Here is a 17,312-nt window from a genome sequence, read left to right as displayed (position 1 = left end):
GCGTGCGCTTGCAAAACTGACTGGTTTAGGTGAGTTTTCCCCTCTGCAGATGGGTAATGACGTGGGGCTGGATCTGGAGGGATATCCCTGCTTATCAAACTGCGATATCTTGCATACCTTCATTGACGTGAGGCTGATTCATACCTGCTCACAACAGGGCCCCGAGCTGCCACATACTTATTTTTAGTAATAAATGAGACTATTTGGATTGTGAAAAATACTTATCACTTTTCCTTTGCCTGGGAAACAAGGTTGCTACAAATGTGGGGAGAGTAGATATAGAAACAAGATGTATCCTTCTGGTTGCACACAGATGTATTTGTGCCTTACTGCAGAGTGTGTCTGGTGGGCACTGCAGTTCTGACCTGTTCTCACAGCTCATACTCATTTATCAGATTGTGCTTGTGTAACGGGGTTTTATATATATGAGTGTATATATGCACACACATTCGTGTACATGCAGAGACAGAAACTTTTTGTGTTATTAATTCCAAGACAGGTCAAGGAGAGACTGCTTTGTGTTTTCCAGTATCCTGGAGAGGTGCAGATATTAGAATAGGATAGGATAGAGTAGGGTAGAATAGAGTAGGGTAGAATAGAATAGAGTAGAATAGAATAGAGTAGAATAGAATAGAGTAGAATAGAATAGAATAGAATAGAATAGAATAGAATAGAATAGAATAGAATAGAATAGAATAGAATAGAATAGAACCCTTTTTTATTTCCAGGTTTGTTTCTAGTGTAGCTCAAACAGTGTTAGAGTGATTTATGAGCAGTTTATCCTTAAGCAGTTTGCACTGGGTGCAGATAAAATCGATTATTACTTCTACCTCTCTTATCAGAAGTGAGATGCTCCAAGTGCTTGTGGGAGCCCTTGATTTGTTTTACACCCGAGTGTGAGCAGCTCTGGCCAAGCAACGGGACAGTGTGGGGGCCTCTGGGTGCTTTGGGAGCTTCTGCCCCTTCCCAGCCCTCAAACACTTTGCAGCCGACCTGCACATGAGATGGTCCCACCTGGAGCTGCTTGGGCTCCTCTGTCGCAGTGTCCAAGACACATGCTCAGGCAGCTTTAGGAGCAGAATCACTTTATTGACTTTTACGTCATAGTTCTTTCTAGAAAGAAGGTGCAGGAGGTGTGTTTTGGCGATGGTTCAAGCGTACCTCCAGCTGCCCGAGGAGCCCCTTGGGTTTCTGTGCACAACTCGGTCAATCAGCAGAGCGTCAAGGACGGGACCAAGACCAGAGGGACTGCAGCATCAGGGAACAGAAAATTTGGTCTTCTTAGCTGCCCTGTTCATAGCTATAGCACCACTCTTAGACACTTGGCCATAAGGACCCCTTTTCCCAGTTTAAATTCACACCGAATACATTAGTTTTGTGTGTTCTTCACCTGTGCCCTGTGCTGAAGGTGTGAGTTCCCAGCACGCAATGTAACACAGGACTGGCTGCTCCGCGCTGCTCCTGCTGCTGCAGCCTGCGCAGCGTGGAGCTCGGCCAGCCCTGCCTGCAGGGGGAGTGTCTCTCCAGAAGGGTTTGCCTTAAAACTGTGCTGTTATTTTCTGCTTTTTTTTTTCTTTTTTTTACTCTTTTCATGTACAGCGCCTCAACGAGAACCTGAGAAAGCTCACAGCCAAATTTGAGAAGGCCACTTCCGACAAACTCAAGTGTCAGCAAGAAGCCGAAGCGACAGCGTGTACCATCGCTCTTGCGAATCGACTGGTGAGTGTCAGCAGATGCAGCTCTGGTGGCATGAATGGGAGGTTCCAGGTGCTGCTGAGATGCGAACCATGTGCGCACAGTACGTTACATCCTCTAATTTTTTTGGAATACATTTCCTGCACTGCAGCAAGTTTCAGTAATGAAAATAATTTTGCATTGGCTGTTTTCATACATCAGGGTAGGCACTGCTCATATTGAAAGAGACTGGCTATACCCTCTTCACAGGTCTCATCTCCTTTTTGTTACTTAAAAGCTTGATAAAGTACTGATGGGCCAAAACTATATGACTCAAAAATCGTATCATAAAAAAAAAAGGCAGGAATATGCCAGTAGCTTTGCAGGTTTAGAAATGACAAAAAGTTAATAGCGAAAAGATCTAAAAAAGCAGTGCATGTCTCTGTTATCAGTCCATCGGTATGCATCGCAGTCTGTTGTATCTTCAAAATATGCAGCCTCCTAGTCCTCTGCAGGGGCAATGCCCTTGTCACTACTTCGCAGATAACAGACTGAGAGATAATGACTTCTGTTCACACTGTCCTGTAGCTGGAGCCCCAGCTCACATCCAGTGCTGTAATTGCACTTAATGCTTCCCATTTTGGCTTCTGCACTGGCTGTCAGCTCCGAGCGAGCCAGTTCTTCCTCTGAGCAAGGGAACAGGGCTGCAGGAGACTGTCCGGTGCTTGAGCTCTGCCCTGGCAGGCGGTGTGGTTGGAGCTGGTTCTAGCAGCTGGCTCTGCTGACTCAAGCTCACCCTCTAGCACACAAAGGCACCGTTATCATAGAATCACAGAATCGTTTAGTTGGAAAAGACCCTCAAGATCATCAAGTCCAACCATTAACCCACCCCTGGCACTACCCCATGTCCCTGAGAACCTCATCTCTGCATCTGTTCAACCCCTCCAGGGATGGTGACTCCAGCACTGCCCTGGGCAGCCTGTTCCAATGCCCCACAGCCCTTTCTGGGAAGAAATAGTTCCCAAGATCCAACCTCAGCCTCCCCTGGCGCAACTTGAGGCCGTTTCCTCTGCTCCTGGCGCTTGTTCCTGGGGAGCAGAGCCCGACCCCCCCTGGCTCCAAGCTCCTTTCGGGCAGTTCAGAGATCAGAAGGTCTCCCCTCAGCTCCTGTTCTCCAGCTGAACCCCCAGCTCCCTCAGCCGCTCCCATCACCCTTGTGCTCCAGCCCCTCACCAGCTCCGCTCCCTTCTCTCAACTCGCTCCAGCACCTCAAGGCCTTTCTTGGCGTGAGGGGCCCAAAACTGAACACACTGATGTCATGTCAGTGGAAAGCCCCAATTTTTTCCTGTTTTTAAAATACCTGACATGCTAGACCTGCAGGGAAGATGCAGGTGGAGGTCTGGACTTAGGCAGTTGCGTTCCCACATTGCGGCTCTTCATGTGCAGAGCTCCTGCCGTGCCCTGTTTTGGGTGAGGGATGTGTGCACAACTGCCGAGCATCTGGGCACATGGCCCCTGCCTTGTGACCTGGCAAAACTCACTGAAACGTGTGGCCCCTGCTTTGTGACCTGCAGCCTGGCCTTGTAGCAGCCCTGAAAGGCAAGCGGCTGTGCTGCTCTTCCTCCCAGCAGCAGGGGAGATGTCGTGTTCAAACCACGCTCCCAAGAGACTCGACCTGTATCTCCAGGAGACCATCCTGCCCACTCTGCACATCTTCGGGGCTGGAGGTTGGTCTCTGTGTTGTTGAAGCTGCTTCTGCTGGTGGGGCTGGTGGCAGCTGCATCAGAATACAAAGGTATTTCTAGAAGTGATGCTGGATGCAGGATTCTCTGATTGTTTTATCAGATCGTGGCTGTGTTTGGCTGTAATCTGTATATAAAGTAAAATATGTTTGTATCTATCCCAATGTAGCATGCAGTGATAAATATAGAAGTCAAATGGTTAAGCTTTTTGCTTTGGACATGCAGAGTTGTGCTCAGTTCCACATTTCGTACTCTCAGACCTTCTTAAGTGATTGCTTTGCAGACAAATGCATTTGGGACTCTCAGATACTCAGATATCCGGGGTCAAAGACAAACAGCAGAAAAGTCCATTCCTGTGCCGATTTAGATCTGTTTTATGCAACCACTGAAGGAGTTTTATGCTTTCATGTTCTTCAGGTTAAATCTCGCCGAATGCTTCTGAAACCTTTAATTAAAACAGGAAAGTAGCTTTTTCATTTGAAAGAGCCGTTGATGTTTCTGGGGAGATTTTGAAGGATGAGTATTTCCCTGTGTCTCTCCGCAGCCTAACAAAATCCCGTTGAATGTGTGACGTGGAGGTAGATTGTGGCTCACATAGAAGCCAGTAACCACAAAATAGAATAAGAAAATATTTCATTAAAAAGAAACATAGAAATGATGGTTGCAATTCTTTCCATATAAATATGTGTGTGTGTGCGCTTTACACTGAATACAGCTTAATTTCACCTTGATTAGTACCACTGTAGCAGACAGAACATGATTTCTTAAAGATGTGTCCTTAGCATTTGAGTTCTTGGCTTAAAACATGAATCTTCCTTCAGGTACAACTGTGATACTGTGATGAGGGAAAATTGTGGGATTTTGGGGCTTAGCTATATTTAAAAAAAATTGCCTTATAAAATAAGCAAATATTTTAACAAAACAGATTGTCACTTGTGATGTATCTTCCTACATGATCTTCTAAGTTTAATAATTTCCTTTAAAAGAAGCTACTTTGATTCTGAAATCGAGATAAGACATAGGAATCAGGTTTTAAAACATCTTTCTTTGGTTGCAGCTGCATTTTTAGCAATGATCTATGCACTAGTCCATGGTCCGACAGCACTGAGTTTGTGTCACGGACAATATAACCTCAGTGAAGCAACAGGAATATATTTGCTTTGAAGCGTGGTCTTTCTTTTGCTCATTACCTGGGACTGCTCACAGGTTTCTTTCATCTTGAAATGCTTTGGGTGCACTGGTGACTGGTTTTGGAAAGAAACTTTTCCCTGTCCAGGTGTCAGGAGAACCACAGCAGCAGCCTCGGAGGTCTTGAAGTGGTTATGCACAAACTGCTTCTCCCACCCTGCTCTTTTTGGTGTTGTGCGAATGGGAGAAACCACGCGTGGGTCTGTCTGGTCACCCGTGGGTGATGTTGGCCACTCCCGTAGCTGCTTCAGTCTCTTATATGTACTTAAAATGAGAATGTTTAGGTGCCTGGGTTTCAAGTCTCTCATTGAAGCAAATCGAAGATGATAAAAATGGAAAGGAGGATGCGTTAGTGTGCAGCCTGCTCTGTGCATCGAGAGAGCTGGATGGAGGAGGGTGGTTTGAGGTGTTTTGGGCAGATAAAGGACATTGCTTGGGTATAGGCTTTCAATTTTGAATATGATTCTTATTTTTAAGCCCTACCTGTCCGTGCTGAGGCAATCATTTGATTGATTTTGAATGTCTGCTCAAGTACAGTGCATTGCTGTGGCAGGCACCCTTTCCTTTCATCGTTAGAGAAAAAACAGAGACAGGTGGAAGCAAATCTTTATTCCTGCATCTAGGATCACACCAACTGAAGCAGCATTCTGCCAGGGTCCTGCAGCACACGGCGGTGTGCCACGACCAGGGGGTTTTGCTTACAGGGGATCATATGGAAAACACTGGAAATTCTTAGTGTTAGGGATGATTTAAAAGTCTGGGCAAGGCCAGAGTGACTGGTGGAAATTATTAGAGTTCAATGCAATTTGTTGGGAGAGGAGAAGCCCTCAGTCCCTGGGAAATCAACTGCCTCTGCCTGCAGCTGGGGTAAGCTGCAGCATTTGTAGCGTGGTTTAACAGAGAATCCATTTGCTTAGAGGCATTTTTATTTAGAGGTGAAATTTTATCACGCTTGCCATAAGATGGAGAGAAATGCTGGAGGAGCGGGGACACCACATCCAAGGCCATGTTGGTCACATCTCCTCCCCACCCCATGGACAGGGAACAACTTGAACTGAGACTCTGTTGGGTTCCTCGACGCTCTGAGTATCGTGGCTGGTTGCAGGACAGAGCTGCTGCTGCGCGGAGCCACTGGCCGGTGTCACAGCTGAGGGACACGGAACACAGCCAGCTGGAAACACGGACAGGAACGAGTTATGTCAGTGCCAGTTCCACCAGCTATTTTAAAGGCCTGGGCAGAACGCATGCAGCTTGCTGCTGCTGTCAAACCTGGATCGCTTTTGCAATGTACAGGACTTACTGTTGTGCAACACACACCATCTTCTGTGTCACCTCTGGCTTTGATCTCGGAATAGATCCTGACAGCCCGTACTGATGTGCGGTATGTTTGACATCCCAGATATGTCACCTGTGTGACTGCGGGCAGAAATGAGTTCCCAGACTTTGAAATACATGTTCGAGGTTGTATGAAGAGTGCCCCTAACTAGAGACAGCTAGTGTTGCTCTGGATTGAAAAATGAAACAGGGAAATGAAGGCAAGCTGAACTGTTACAGTGTCTTAATTGTAGTCTGGCATCTCGTGAACTTTAGACAACCTGGGGAAGATGCTCCAGGATCCAAGGGACAGGGACCAGGGAGTGTCTGTGGATCTGTGCACCAGAAAAGGGGTGATGGATGACGGGTGGAATTTGTGAGTGGATATGTTCTAATGTGCCAGATGAAATTTAGTGATGACAAATGCAAAATAATGCATGCAGGGAAAACGAACTGTAATCGTGCATTTACGTTAATAGGTCCTAATTGCACTATTATCGTTCACAGAAGAGCTCTTGGAGTCGTTGCACAGAGTTCTCAGAAACAGCAGCGTGGCACTCGACTAGAGGAAGAAAGAAAAATTGAATACTAGGAACTGGTGGGAAAAAAATCAGGGAGCAGAAGTTAAACAATCATTTTATCAGATCCATGGTGTGCCTGTGTGCGTGCTGAACACAGTGGGGTTACAGCTCAGGAGGCTGTAGGTGACCTAGAGAAGGTGTGATGAAGTATGCAATAGCTTCTATATGTGAAGAGAGAAAATAGATTAGGACTCACTGTTTTGGAAAAGAGATGGTGTAGCGATAGAATCACAGAACAGTTTGGGTTGAAGAGACCTCCCCAGCTCCCCCAGTGCCCCCCCTGCCATGAGCAGGGACATCTGCACCAGCTCAGGTTGCTCAGAGCCCCGTCCAGCCTGGCCTGGGATGTCTCCAGGGATGGTTCAGCCACCACCTCTCTGGCCAACCTGGGCCAGGCTCTCACCACCCTCGGGGGCAACAATTTCTTCCTCGTGTCCAGCCTGAATCTCCCTCCTTTAGTTTAAAACCATCACCCCTTGTCCTGTCACAACAGGCCCTGCTCAAAAGTCTGTCCTCACCTTTCTTATCAGCCCCTTTTAAGTATGGAAAGATGTGATACCTGATCTGTGTAGATGTGATCTACATATACTCAGGTCCATACTGGTACCAGTACCGTTTACGTCTTCATCAATGACATAGACAGTGGGATTGAATGCACCCTCAGCAAGTTTGCAGGTGACACCAAGCTGAGTGGTGCAGTTGACACGTCTGAGGGATGGGATCCATCCAGAGGGACCTGGACAAGCTCAAGAAGTGGGGCCATGTGAACCCCATGCAGTTCAACAAAGCCAAGTGCAAGGTCTTGCACGTGGGTCAGGACAACCCCCAGTATCGATCCAGGATGGAGGGATGGAGAACAGCCCCGCGGAGAAGGGCTTGGGGGTGCTGGTGGATGAAAGATTGGACATGAGCCAGCAATGTGCACTTGCAGCCCAGAAGACAAATCGTATCCTGGGCTGCATCACAAGGAGCGTGGGCAGGGGGTGGAGGGAGGGGATTGTCCCCTCTGCCCCGCTCTGTGAGCCCCCCCTGCAGTGCTGGGCCAGCCCTGCGTCCTCAGCACAGGACACACATGGACCTACTGGAGAGGGGCCAGAGGAGCCCCAGAAATGATCTGGGGCTGGAACAGCTCTGCTGGGAGGACAGGCTGAGAGAGCTAGGGGGGTTCAGCTGGAGAAGATGGATCTGATGCACAGATCATGTCATGTAGCCCGAAGAAAGACAAACTGTGGTGGAAATCGTATCAAGAGTAGGCTTCCTAGCAAGGCTAAGGGAATATCAGCATGTGCTCAGATCAGCAAATGGCTCTGGGAAAATCTCTGCAGCTTTGTGAGCAGGATGTTGGTTCCTGTTCATGAAAAAGTAACTTGGCTGAAACAGATGTAGGGACAGCTCTGAGGATGAACGGGGCAAAGAAAAATCTGTGGCTTCTCTTTCTGCTCCTGGAAGGAGTCAGGCTGCCCAGAATGCAATTTGCACAGATTCAAAGGCGCAGATTTATTAAGGTAGAAAGGCTATCAGAGATATTTTTGTTGGTGTCTGCAATTTCTTGTGTTCATCAGAATAATCATAAATGATCTGGATGAGATGGTGTGTAAGCAGGCCGCAAATTTCTCAGTAATATGAAAGCGATAATGATGCAGACTGTCTATAAAGAATTGTAAAAATGATACCAAGTAATGGAGGTATGAAATGCCAGGTAGATAAATATAAAGTAATGTATATTGGAAAAATTAGTTTTTACTTTACACATCCTGTAAGTGATGCTGAACTGGTTATTATCATTCAGGAATGAAATGATGGAGTTAAGAGTTCTGCTAGTATGTGAGCTCTGTGCTCCCAGAGGCAAAAAAAACCTCAAAAAAACAAAAACCCAAGCTGAAATTGAATGTTAAGGTTTATTAGGAAGAGAGAACAAAACAGAAAAAAATCACAATATCACTATATAGATACATTCTCAATAAATCTGGAATGTGCAGCTGTACCTCTGCCCCCTCTGCTGTACCTCAAAGGATGCAGTAGAATGGGAAATGGTACAGAGAAGGTAAGAATAAAAAGAAACCGGATAATAAAGATTACATCATTTGGTACAGATAAAGATTGCAAGGACAATCAAAAGGCTTTGTCTGTGTGAGGAATTATTGAATAGGCTAAAGCTCTTCAGCCTCAAAAGGAGACAGCAGAGTGGGTGTCACGGGCTTGAAATCATGAGTGGTGTGGAGAAGGTGACACAAGTGTGATTGTGTAAACAGGTTTTAGGAATTGAAAAGTTCAGGCAGCACGTAAATAATGTAATTCTTTTACAGCAAGCAGAGCTAAACTGTATATCTCCTGGCCACAGGACGCTCTAGATGCCAAAAGGTTGGTTGGTATCCGTGGCAGCTTAGACTCAGTCTTGAAGGACAAAATCGTCAGTGCTTATTAAGCAGAAAGGTATAAGCTCTGTTTCAGAAAGTCCTTAAACCTCCAGTTGTGTGAAACTGGGGGATTATGTCAGGAACCATTACCAGGTACTTGTTTGTAAGGTCTTCCCAAGCCGTCTGCTGAGGGCTGCTGTCAGCAGATGAGATGCCGAAGGAGTTGGACCTTGGGTCTGGCCTGGTAGACCTGGTCCTGTGGTTCTGTCTTTCACAGGGGAACTAGATCAAGGCTTTTTGCGTAGCCAAGAGAGCATATTCCCTAGAAAATACTGGCAGCTTATAAAAGTATCTGGAGGTAAACATGATTGGATATTAGGAAACATTTCTTTACAGAAAGGGCTGTCAGGCACTGGAACAGGCTGCCCAGGGCAGTGATGGAGTCACCATCCCTGGAGGGGTTGAACATATGCGGAGGTGACGTTCTCAGGGACATGGGGTAGTTCCAGGTGCGGGGGAATGGTTGGACTTGATGATCTCGAGGGTCTCCTCCAACCAAAATGGTTCTGTGATTCTATGAGGGTGAAAGAAGAGCTGTTTGACCTGGAGGACAGTGTTTGCGTGAGAACCAATGGCAGAAACTGGCCAGGAGTAGGTTTGTGTTGGAAATCAGGAGGTGGCTCCTAACCCTTGGCAGGCAGAAAGATTCTTCTAGAAATGGGACTTGGCCAACTTGGAACATGTGATGGTGGAATTCAGGGAGGATCTGAAGGTGGTGCCTTCCCGTCCTGGGGACCTGTGTTCTGCATTTCAGTTCAAGCTGGCAAAATAACCCAGTTTAGAGGAATGAGTTATTCAAGGTGTTCACAAGACTTACCACAAGGATTTGTGTTAGGTCTGGTCCTATTTAACATTTAACAGTGACCTCGAAGAAGGAGACAGTGTCATATTATTCACATTTGCAGCACTTATTAGGGGTGGTTTGCAAGAGGAAGATATAGAGGAATTTTTAATGAAAGTGAGAAATATGAGAAATAACCCTAAACTCACATTAACTGTGTACTGAAGAAGAAAAATTGAAAGTGCTGGTTGGCCCTGGTGCCAAAGGCCTGTGAGCAGAGGGGATCTCTAAATTACATGGGTGCTCCCAGAGCCCCTCGATGTCAGCAGAATGATTGTGAATTTGACAATAAGGTTTGGCATTTGCGATCTCAAATCCATGAGGCCAACACAAAACTGTTCTGGGTTTTTCTTGCTTCTGGACCTGAAGGATGCATCCCATTCATATTTCCAAGCCATGTTTCTCAATTAATAGCACTAAAGTTTTCTCCTTCAATTAAAAAAAAAAAAAAAGAAAAAGAAAATGAGGGAGTGTGTCAGGATATCTCTTATAATCACAAAACTGCAAGACTTCAGGAATGAGGGGCCAATGGTACCAATGGTCAAAGACGTTGTCCGTACATGTAGAGATATCCTATTTTACAAGGAGATGCTCTACCCTCTTCACAGCTGGTAAGCCCCCAGCTGGAGTGTTCATGCATTTGATGCTCATGAAAAATGTCCACAAGGAAGCATTTTCTGGACAGAGACTTAAGGGCAAGGAAAATGTAGACCCAAGGGGACTGTGGTCAAAATACTGTCTAGCCAGGGTAATAATAAAGCATGAAACAGGTGAAGGTTGTGGCTGTGGGAGGGAGAGCTCTGTGTGAGAGAGGGTGTAACGAGGTGTGAATCTGTGGTATTAAGGTAATTAACATCTGACATCTTGATATGAATTCCTGCTGGGGAAGTGATGGATCCTCCCTTGATTTTAGAGGAGTTGAGGAGCAAACAGCTGCGATTCAACTGCAGGACCAGCCTTTCACTGAGTGGGATGAGGCAAGGTTAGCAAATTGACCATCAAATATTTTCCATTCCCTGGTTTTAAACTCTAGCAAATTACAATTGACATAAGGAACGAGGTATGGACATGGCCAGGTCCTGAGCTATTGCTTAAAGAATCAGTGTAATGATCAATTTGACTTGGAAATTCTAGGTTGGGGGACTCGCCTCTGAGGATGTGAGATGGGCTGAAGCTGTGAAGAACTTCAAACAGCAACAGAGCACCTTGTGTGGAGACGTCTTGCTGATTACAGCCTTCATCTCCTACCTGGGATACTTCACCAAAAAATACCGTCAAGACCTCCTGGATGGAATCTGGAAGCCATATTTGCATCAGCTAAAAGTAAGTTCTGCTTCCTCTGAAAAGTAGTTGTTACTGGAATTAACATGGCCATCGTGATGTTCGCAGGGTATCCCCCAGGTGAGGGGATCCTCCAAATAATGGGAATGATCCTCCACATATCCCCACCAAGCTGGACTGAGGAGCAGGACGTGGTCATGCTTGATTTACACCTCTCTGGGGAAGATGCTGTGGTGTCCTTGCTCCACGCAAGTGACCCGATTCCTCCGTGTACACAGGAAAATCCTGATAAGCAACCCAAACAGGGAGCCCCGTGCAGTTGTGCAGTTGGAACTCGGTGTCAGGGATGGCCTGGAAGGAGGTTTGGAGAAGGGATTGCTTGGAGCAGGCAGAGCTCCCTGCCAGCTCTCTGGGAGCCTTGGAAAAACTCCAGATGGTTCTTCATGCTGGACACAAGCTCTGTTCATGCTGGCCATGCCTCTCAGCTGGTTTTCCCCATGTCTTGCTGCTTGGACCAGATGGAGACTGTCGTGCTTGAAACTTGTTTAATATTTCACTCATTTTTACCAGGTCCTCTCATGCATCGGTAAATGCAAGTGCTCAGTTTCCTGCAGGATTAAGCTTTTGCACATCAGTACTGGATGTTATGAATCCTGGTGAAATGCCAAGAGGCTTTTAAATAAGGTCGCAACTGGGCAGTGCATTTCTTAATACTAACTGAAGAATTTAGTTAAGAAAGGTATTGTTTCAAAAATGATCTGACTCTGTGCATAGAAATTTCAACGAAGTACCTGTGTTTCTAATGGAAAATTAGAAGCCCTTTTCTATTCAGATAGCCAGCACAGATATCTTTCTGGTTGTCACACCCAGAAATGGCCTCCCAAGTCAGAGAAGTGTTTCTGGAACTGTTAATGCTGTTCTGCAACACAACAGCAGGCTTACCAGGGTGGTCGTTATGTTCTTCCGAGCTGTTGTCTCTGAGAGCTTGTACATGGCAGTGTGTGAGCTGAACCTGCTTGGCTGGACTGTGGCCCTTGGGGTGCTTTGTGCTCTGCAGGCAAAAATCTTTGGGATGCTCGTATAATTTGTGTTCATTCACAACAGGATCTTAGAATCATAGAACAACCCAGGTTGGAAGGGACCTCAAAAGATCATCTGGTCCAACCTTTTGTGGGAAGGGCCTTGATGAGATTATCTAGCACCCTGTCCAGTCACATCTTGAAAACCTCCGGTTATGTGGACTCCACCACGTCCCTGGGGAGGTTGTTCCAATGAATGATTGTTCTCATTGTAAAAAAACTTCTTTCTTATATTGAGATGAAACCTCTTCCAGTGCAACTTGTAGCCATTGTCCTTTGTCTTCTCCATGTGGCTCCTTGTGAAGACAGAGCCTCTGTCCTCTTGGTAGCTGACCTTTAAGTATGGAATTCTGTGATGAGATCTCCTCTGAACCTTCTCTTCTCCAGGGAGAAAAGACCTAACTCCTTCGGTCTTTCCTCACAAGACAGTTTCTCCAACCCTTTGATCGTCTCTGTGGCCCTCCTTTAAACCCTCTTCTAATACTAGCTCAAACTATCCTGTAGAATGGGAAGCCACTGATAAGTGTGAGTTATCAGTTTCTAATTAAACTGACTTTTCTTGAAATATTTTCCTTGCTTATCCTAAGTAGCAAGCGATAGCATGAGAAGAAATGGCCTCATGTTGCACCAGGGGAGGTTCAGATTGGATACTGGGAACAATTTCTTCCTGGAAAGGGCTGTCGGGCATTGGAACAGGCTGCCCAGGGCAGTGGTGAAGTCACCATCCCTGGAGAGGTTGAACAGATGCGGAGATGAGGTTCTCAGGGACATGGGTTAGTGGTGGACTTGGAAGTGGTGGGTTGACAGTTGGACTTGATGATCTTGAGGGTCTTTTCCAACCAAAATGATTCTATGATTCAATGTTGCAAGTCACACTTGTCACTTTTTACCAATACACTAGGAAGCATTTTTCCTTTCCTCCCAGGTGCCAATCCCTATAACTCCATCCCTCGATCCTCTGACCATGCTGATGGACGATGCTGACATAGCGGCCTGGCAGAACGAGGGGCTGCCAGCTGATCGAATGTCCACTGAAAATGCCACCATCCTCACCAACTGCGAGCGCTGGCCCCTCATGGTGGATCCGCAGCTGCAGGGTATCAAATGGATCAAAACAAAGTATGGCGAAGATCTCCGAGTGATCCGAATTGGGCAGAAGGGGTAAACATCAGCCTTATCACACCATAATACCTTTTAATGGTTATCTACCTGTTGTATCTGATGAACAGCCTATATGTAACTGCAACCAGCTGAGGCAATCACATTGAGGAAAACTCTCAAATGTGTTTGCATATTAGCTTCTTATTCATTACCAAAATGATAAAGATTTCTCATTAAACAGCGGGCCTGTTTAGTGCTTGGCTCAGTTACCATAGAAACTCCTCTGAAACTGTGAATAAAGACAGCTATGTGCTGGAGGCTGGGCTACGTGTAAGGCTATAGCATCCTCTGTTGGCCTTGTCTTATGTCTTAAGGGCCACAAAGATGATTAAGAGAGTGGAGCATCTCCCTTATGAGGAAAGGCTGAGGGAGCTGGGGCTCTTTAGCTTGGAGAAGAGGAGACTGAGGGGTGACCTCATCAATGTTTATAAATATATAAAGGGTGGGTGTCACGAGGATGGAGCCAGGCTCTTCTCGGTGACAACCAACAGTAAGACAAGGGGTAATGGGTTCAAGCTGGAACACAAGAGGTTCCACTTAAATGTGAGAAGAAACTTCTTCTCAGTGAGGGTGACGGAACACTGGAACAGGCTGCCCAGGGAGGTTGTGGATTCTCCTTCTCTGGAGACATTCAAAACCTGCCTGGACGCCTTCCTGTGTAACCTCACCTGGGTGTTCCTGCTCTGGTGGGGGGATTGGACTAGATGATCTTTCGAGGTCCCTTCCAATCCCTAACATTCTGTGATTCTGTGATGTGTCATGTCCTGACTCAGTTTCTCCCAGGAGGGTGAATAGGGCTTCCCAAGGCTTGGGAGAAGAGAGAGAGCCTGGGCACAGAGGGTGCAGCTGCCCTGAGGGTCACCATGCCCTGAAGATCAGCTGGGCTGACTCTGCTCCAACGCTGCCATCAGCTCGGAGGTTCTCACTGCAGCACCCCTGCGTTGATCTGGCTCAGTTTTTTCTGGGAAGGCTTTTCTGCTCCTGGCTCTTCTCTCTGGTCAGTGCACAGACCAGGCTTCTGCTGTATTGATTTGCAACTACTTCTGCCCACTAGTGAGAAGTCCCAAATCCTTGCTTGGGTGTGAACCCTGGGATTTTTTTTTTTTTTTTTTAATGAGGAGAAACTTCTTTGCTGGGAGGTGCCAGAGCCTGGACCAGGCTGCCCAGAGCGGGTGTGGAGTCTCCTTCTCTGGAGACATTCAAACCCGCCTGGACCGACCTGTGTGATCTGCTCTGGTGACCCTGCGTGAGCAGGGGGGCTGGGCTGGGGGATCTCCAGGGGGCCCTTCAGCCCCAGCCAGGCGGGGATTCTGGGATTCAGAGCGAAGAACTGGCAACAGGTGAGAGTGACCCAGACTTGATGCTTGCAAACTCATGCAGATTTGGAGATGTCTTGGCCTTGCCCAGGTTGTTTTGCTGGTGCCTCCTCTGCTTTCCTTATAGAAAATAGCAAGAAGTTATTAGATTTGGTCTTGTGTGGGATGAAAATACAGGTTATTTTTCATTAGAGCAACTTTCTTTTTCCCAGTCAATGTGGTCACCATGCTTTGCACTTATTCAAAGCAGACTGGAGAAAAATAAGGAGCTCAGAAGAGGCACTTAAATACAAACCTTCAGGAAGGAACAAGAGGAATAGACCTTGTAACATTGATATGCTGCCATTACAGCTCGCTGGGCAAACACAGCATCTCTCTTCCCCCTCCCTCTCCAGCCATACACCAGCCTGGCAGATACTCAAAGTATCAAAAACTAGATGTTTAAGGCATAACATCATCCTTTGTTTTAATTAGGATGGGGGGAGTGCTTCAAGGTTGCCACGCAAGGAACCTAAATTTTAGCCAGTGCAGTTAGTTGGGATGATTCGGTGCAAGCGTGATGAGGTAACAGTGCCTGGAGAATCCTCAGTGCCCGCACAGCACCCGTCTCTCCTCTTTGGAGAGAAGCAGAATAGAATCTGCCATGAGCAGGGACATCTGCACCAGCTCAGGTTGCTCAGAGCCCCGTCCAGCCTGGCCTGGGATGTCTCCAGGGATGGTTCAGCCACCACCTCTCTGGCCAACCTGGGCCAGGCTCTCACCACCGTCAGGGGCAACAATCTCTTCCTCGTGTCCAGCCTAAGTAACTTGTGTGAAGTGCAGAGAAGCCTTGCAGGCGAGAGCTTGGCCCTGCCCTTCCCAATACAGAGCATCCCAATGCTGAGCATCCCCGTTTCACACTTAGACACTGGGCAAAGTAGTTAAATTCCCTCATGAGGAAAGAAGCTATGCTAAATGTGACCCTAAACCACGGGCAAAACTGAGCTGAAACCTGCTCTTCATCCTTGCTTTTATGCAAGATCAACTGCACCAGCAGGTTCCAGGGGAAACAAAGTATTTGCTAAAAATGACTCCAAGCTGTCACAACGTTGTTCACTGATTTCCACGCTGTTTTCTTGGGACAGTTATTATTGCTTGTCCTTGGGGAGTCTGAGACCTGATTCTCTTTGTTGGGCAGCCAAGACTCTGCCAGTGCCACTTCCTACACCGTATGTTGACACCATCTGACCCCTCTTCCTCTCCCAACTGCTGGTGTGTGTCTGCAGCTGCCACCGCAGTGTGAGATGCCCCTCTGCCCCCCTCGCAGCCTCGTTGCTGCAGAACATCACCTCCAGCCCCGCTGAGACCAGTGCCAATGCTGTTTCCCGCAGGTATTTGGACACAGTGGAACGAGCCCTGGCTGCAGGAGAACTGGTTTTGATTGAAAACCTGGAGGAATCCATGGATCCAGTTTTGGGGCCGTTACTAGGGCGAGAAACAATCAAGAAAGGAAGGTGAGCTTGAGGGTGGTTTAACGGCATGTGTGAATAGGTTCTTTGCGCTGTCATGTTTTCTCTTCCTGACCGCAAACAGTGGGTGTTCATGTACAGCAGCACTAACATCCTCCCTTCTGAAGTGAGGGCATTTTAAATCAGGCAGTCATGGGTACTTCAGTTGTAGGCTGGCTTTGAAATGAACCTGGGCTTTTCATTTTGTTGGACAGTGTCACTCAAACCTCATGTAAAAGAGAGACTTGTAATTCTCCTTTTGTATAGTGACCTTGAGTCTGTAATTGGCTACCCTCACATGGAATTATTACCAAAATAGCTATTGCTGTTGTGAAGAAAAAGTAACCTTGGATTTTAGCAAACACTGCGCACTGCTTAGGAATACAGCTGCAGGTTTGAGCATTAAGAACATGCAAGTGTTTCTTAACGAGGTCAAGTTCTTCACGGCAGCTGCTGGTCTCCCTGCCGCCCCAAGGAGGCCAGTGAGAGGGGCAGCAAGGGAGTTCCCTTCTTCCTTCTCTCTCTGTGTAAAGTAAAATAAGCACATCGTTAGTGTGGCTCAAATAATGGTGACAAATAAAACCTTGTGTTCAGTGTAGAACACTGTAGAAGGCCTGTAGAAGGACACACGTCATTTGGGCTTCTGAAAGTTTCTGCCACTGACAGCTCCATCACTTGCAGGAGCCCAGCAAGTCCATGACCTCTGTGCCTTGCAGCACCGTCCTGCTTTTAGCTTTGTGCAATAAATAACAAAAAGCCCATTAAGCTTTGCCTTTCACATTCCTTGAGTTCCTTGAGGATTATTTCCTTACTAGCACAAAATATCCTAGAATGGTAGAAACTGCTGGGGAAAGAGGCTGGCTGGGAAGTTTGCAGGGGGAAACATCATGAGAAGCGTGGCTGGTTGTGGGTTTAGCTGCAGGTTGGAGGGGAGGGATCATTTTGGAGGGAATGGTGGTCTCAGGTGAAGGGGATGGAAATATTTGGAAGTGGAGATGGGAGTGCAGCAGAGATGGGGGGACTGCTGAGTCCTCTGCACTGAAAAGCTCAGTCATCTCCTTTTAGAATCACAGAATCATTTTGATGGGAAGAAGTCCTCAATATCATTGAGTCCAACCATAACCTGACTCTGGCACTACCCCATGTCCCTGAGAACCTCATCTCCACGTCTGTTCAACCCCTCCAGGGATGGTGACTCCAGCACTGCCCTGGGCAGCCTGTTCCAATGCCT

At 47.0% G+C, this 17,312-nt stretch overlaps 1 protein-coding gene across 1 annotated transcript in view; it reads left to right on the top strand.

Moving 5' to 3' along the window:
* The window catches only part of DNAH9 (dynein axonemal heavy chain 9), a 205,756-nt gene that overhangs the window by 115,121 nt on the left and 73,323 nt on the right, over positions 1-17,312 (top strand). Inside the window, exons 51-54 of the mRNA XM_065647527.1 lie at positions 1,600-1,719; positions 10,892-11,080; positions 13,043-13,278; positions 15,965-16,087. Of these exons, the coding sequence (XP_065503599.1) occupies positions 1,600-1,719; positions 10,892-11,080; positions 13,043-13,278; positions 15,965-16,087 (668 nt within the window). The remainder of the gene's footprint in view (positions 1-1,599; positions 1,720-10,891; positions 11,081-13,042; positions 13,279-15,964; positions 16,088-17,312) is intronic.

The sequence above is a fragment of the Caloenas nicobarica genome, chromosome 18 (genome assembly GCF_036013445.1).
Source record: "Caloenas nicobarica isolate bCalNic1 chromosome 18, bCalNic1.hap1, whole genome shotgun sequence".
Taxonomy (NCBI): Eukaryota; Metazoa; Chordata; class Aves; order Columbiformes; family Columbidae; genus Caloenas; species Caloenas nicobarica.
Note: the sequence above shows the minus strand (reverse complement) of the source record. Positions and strands in the feature narration are given on the sequence as shown.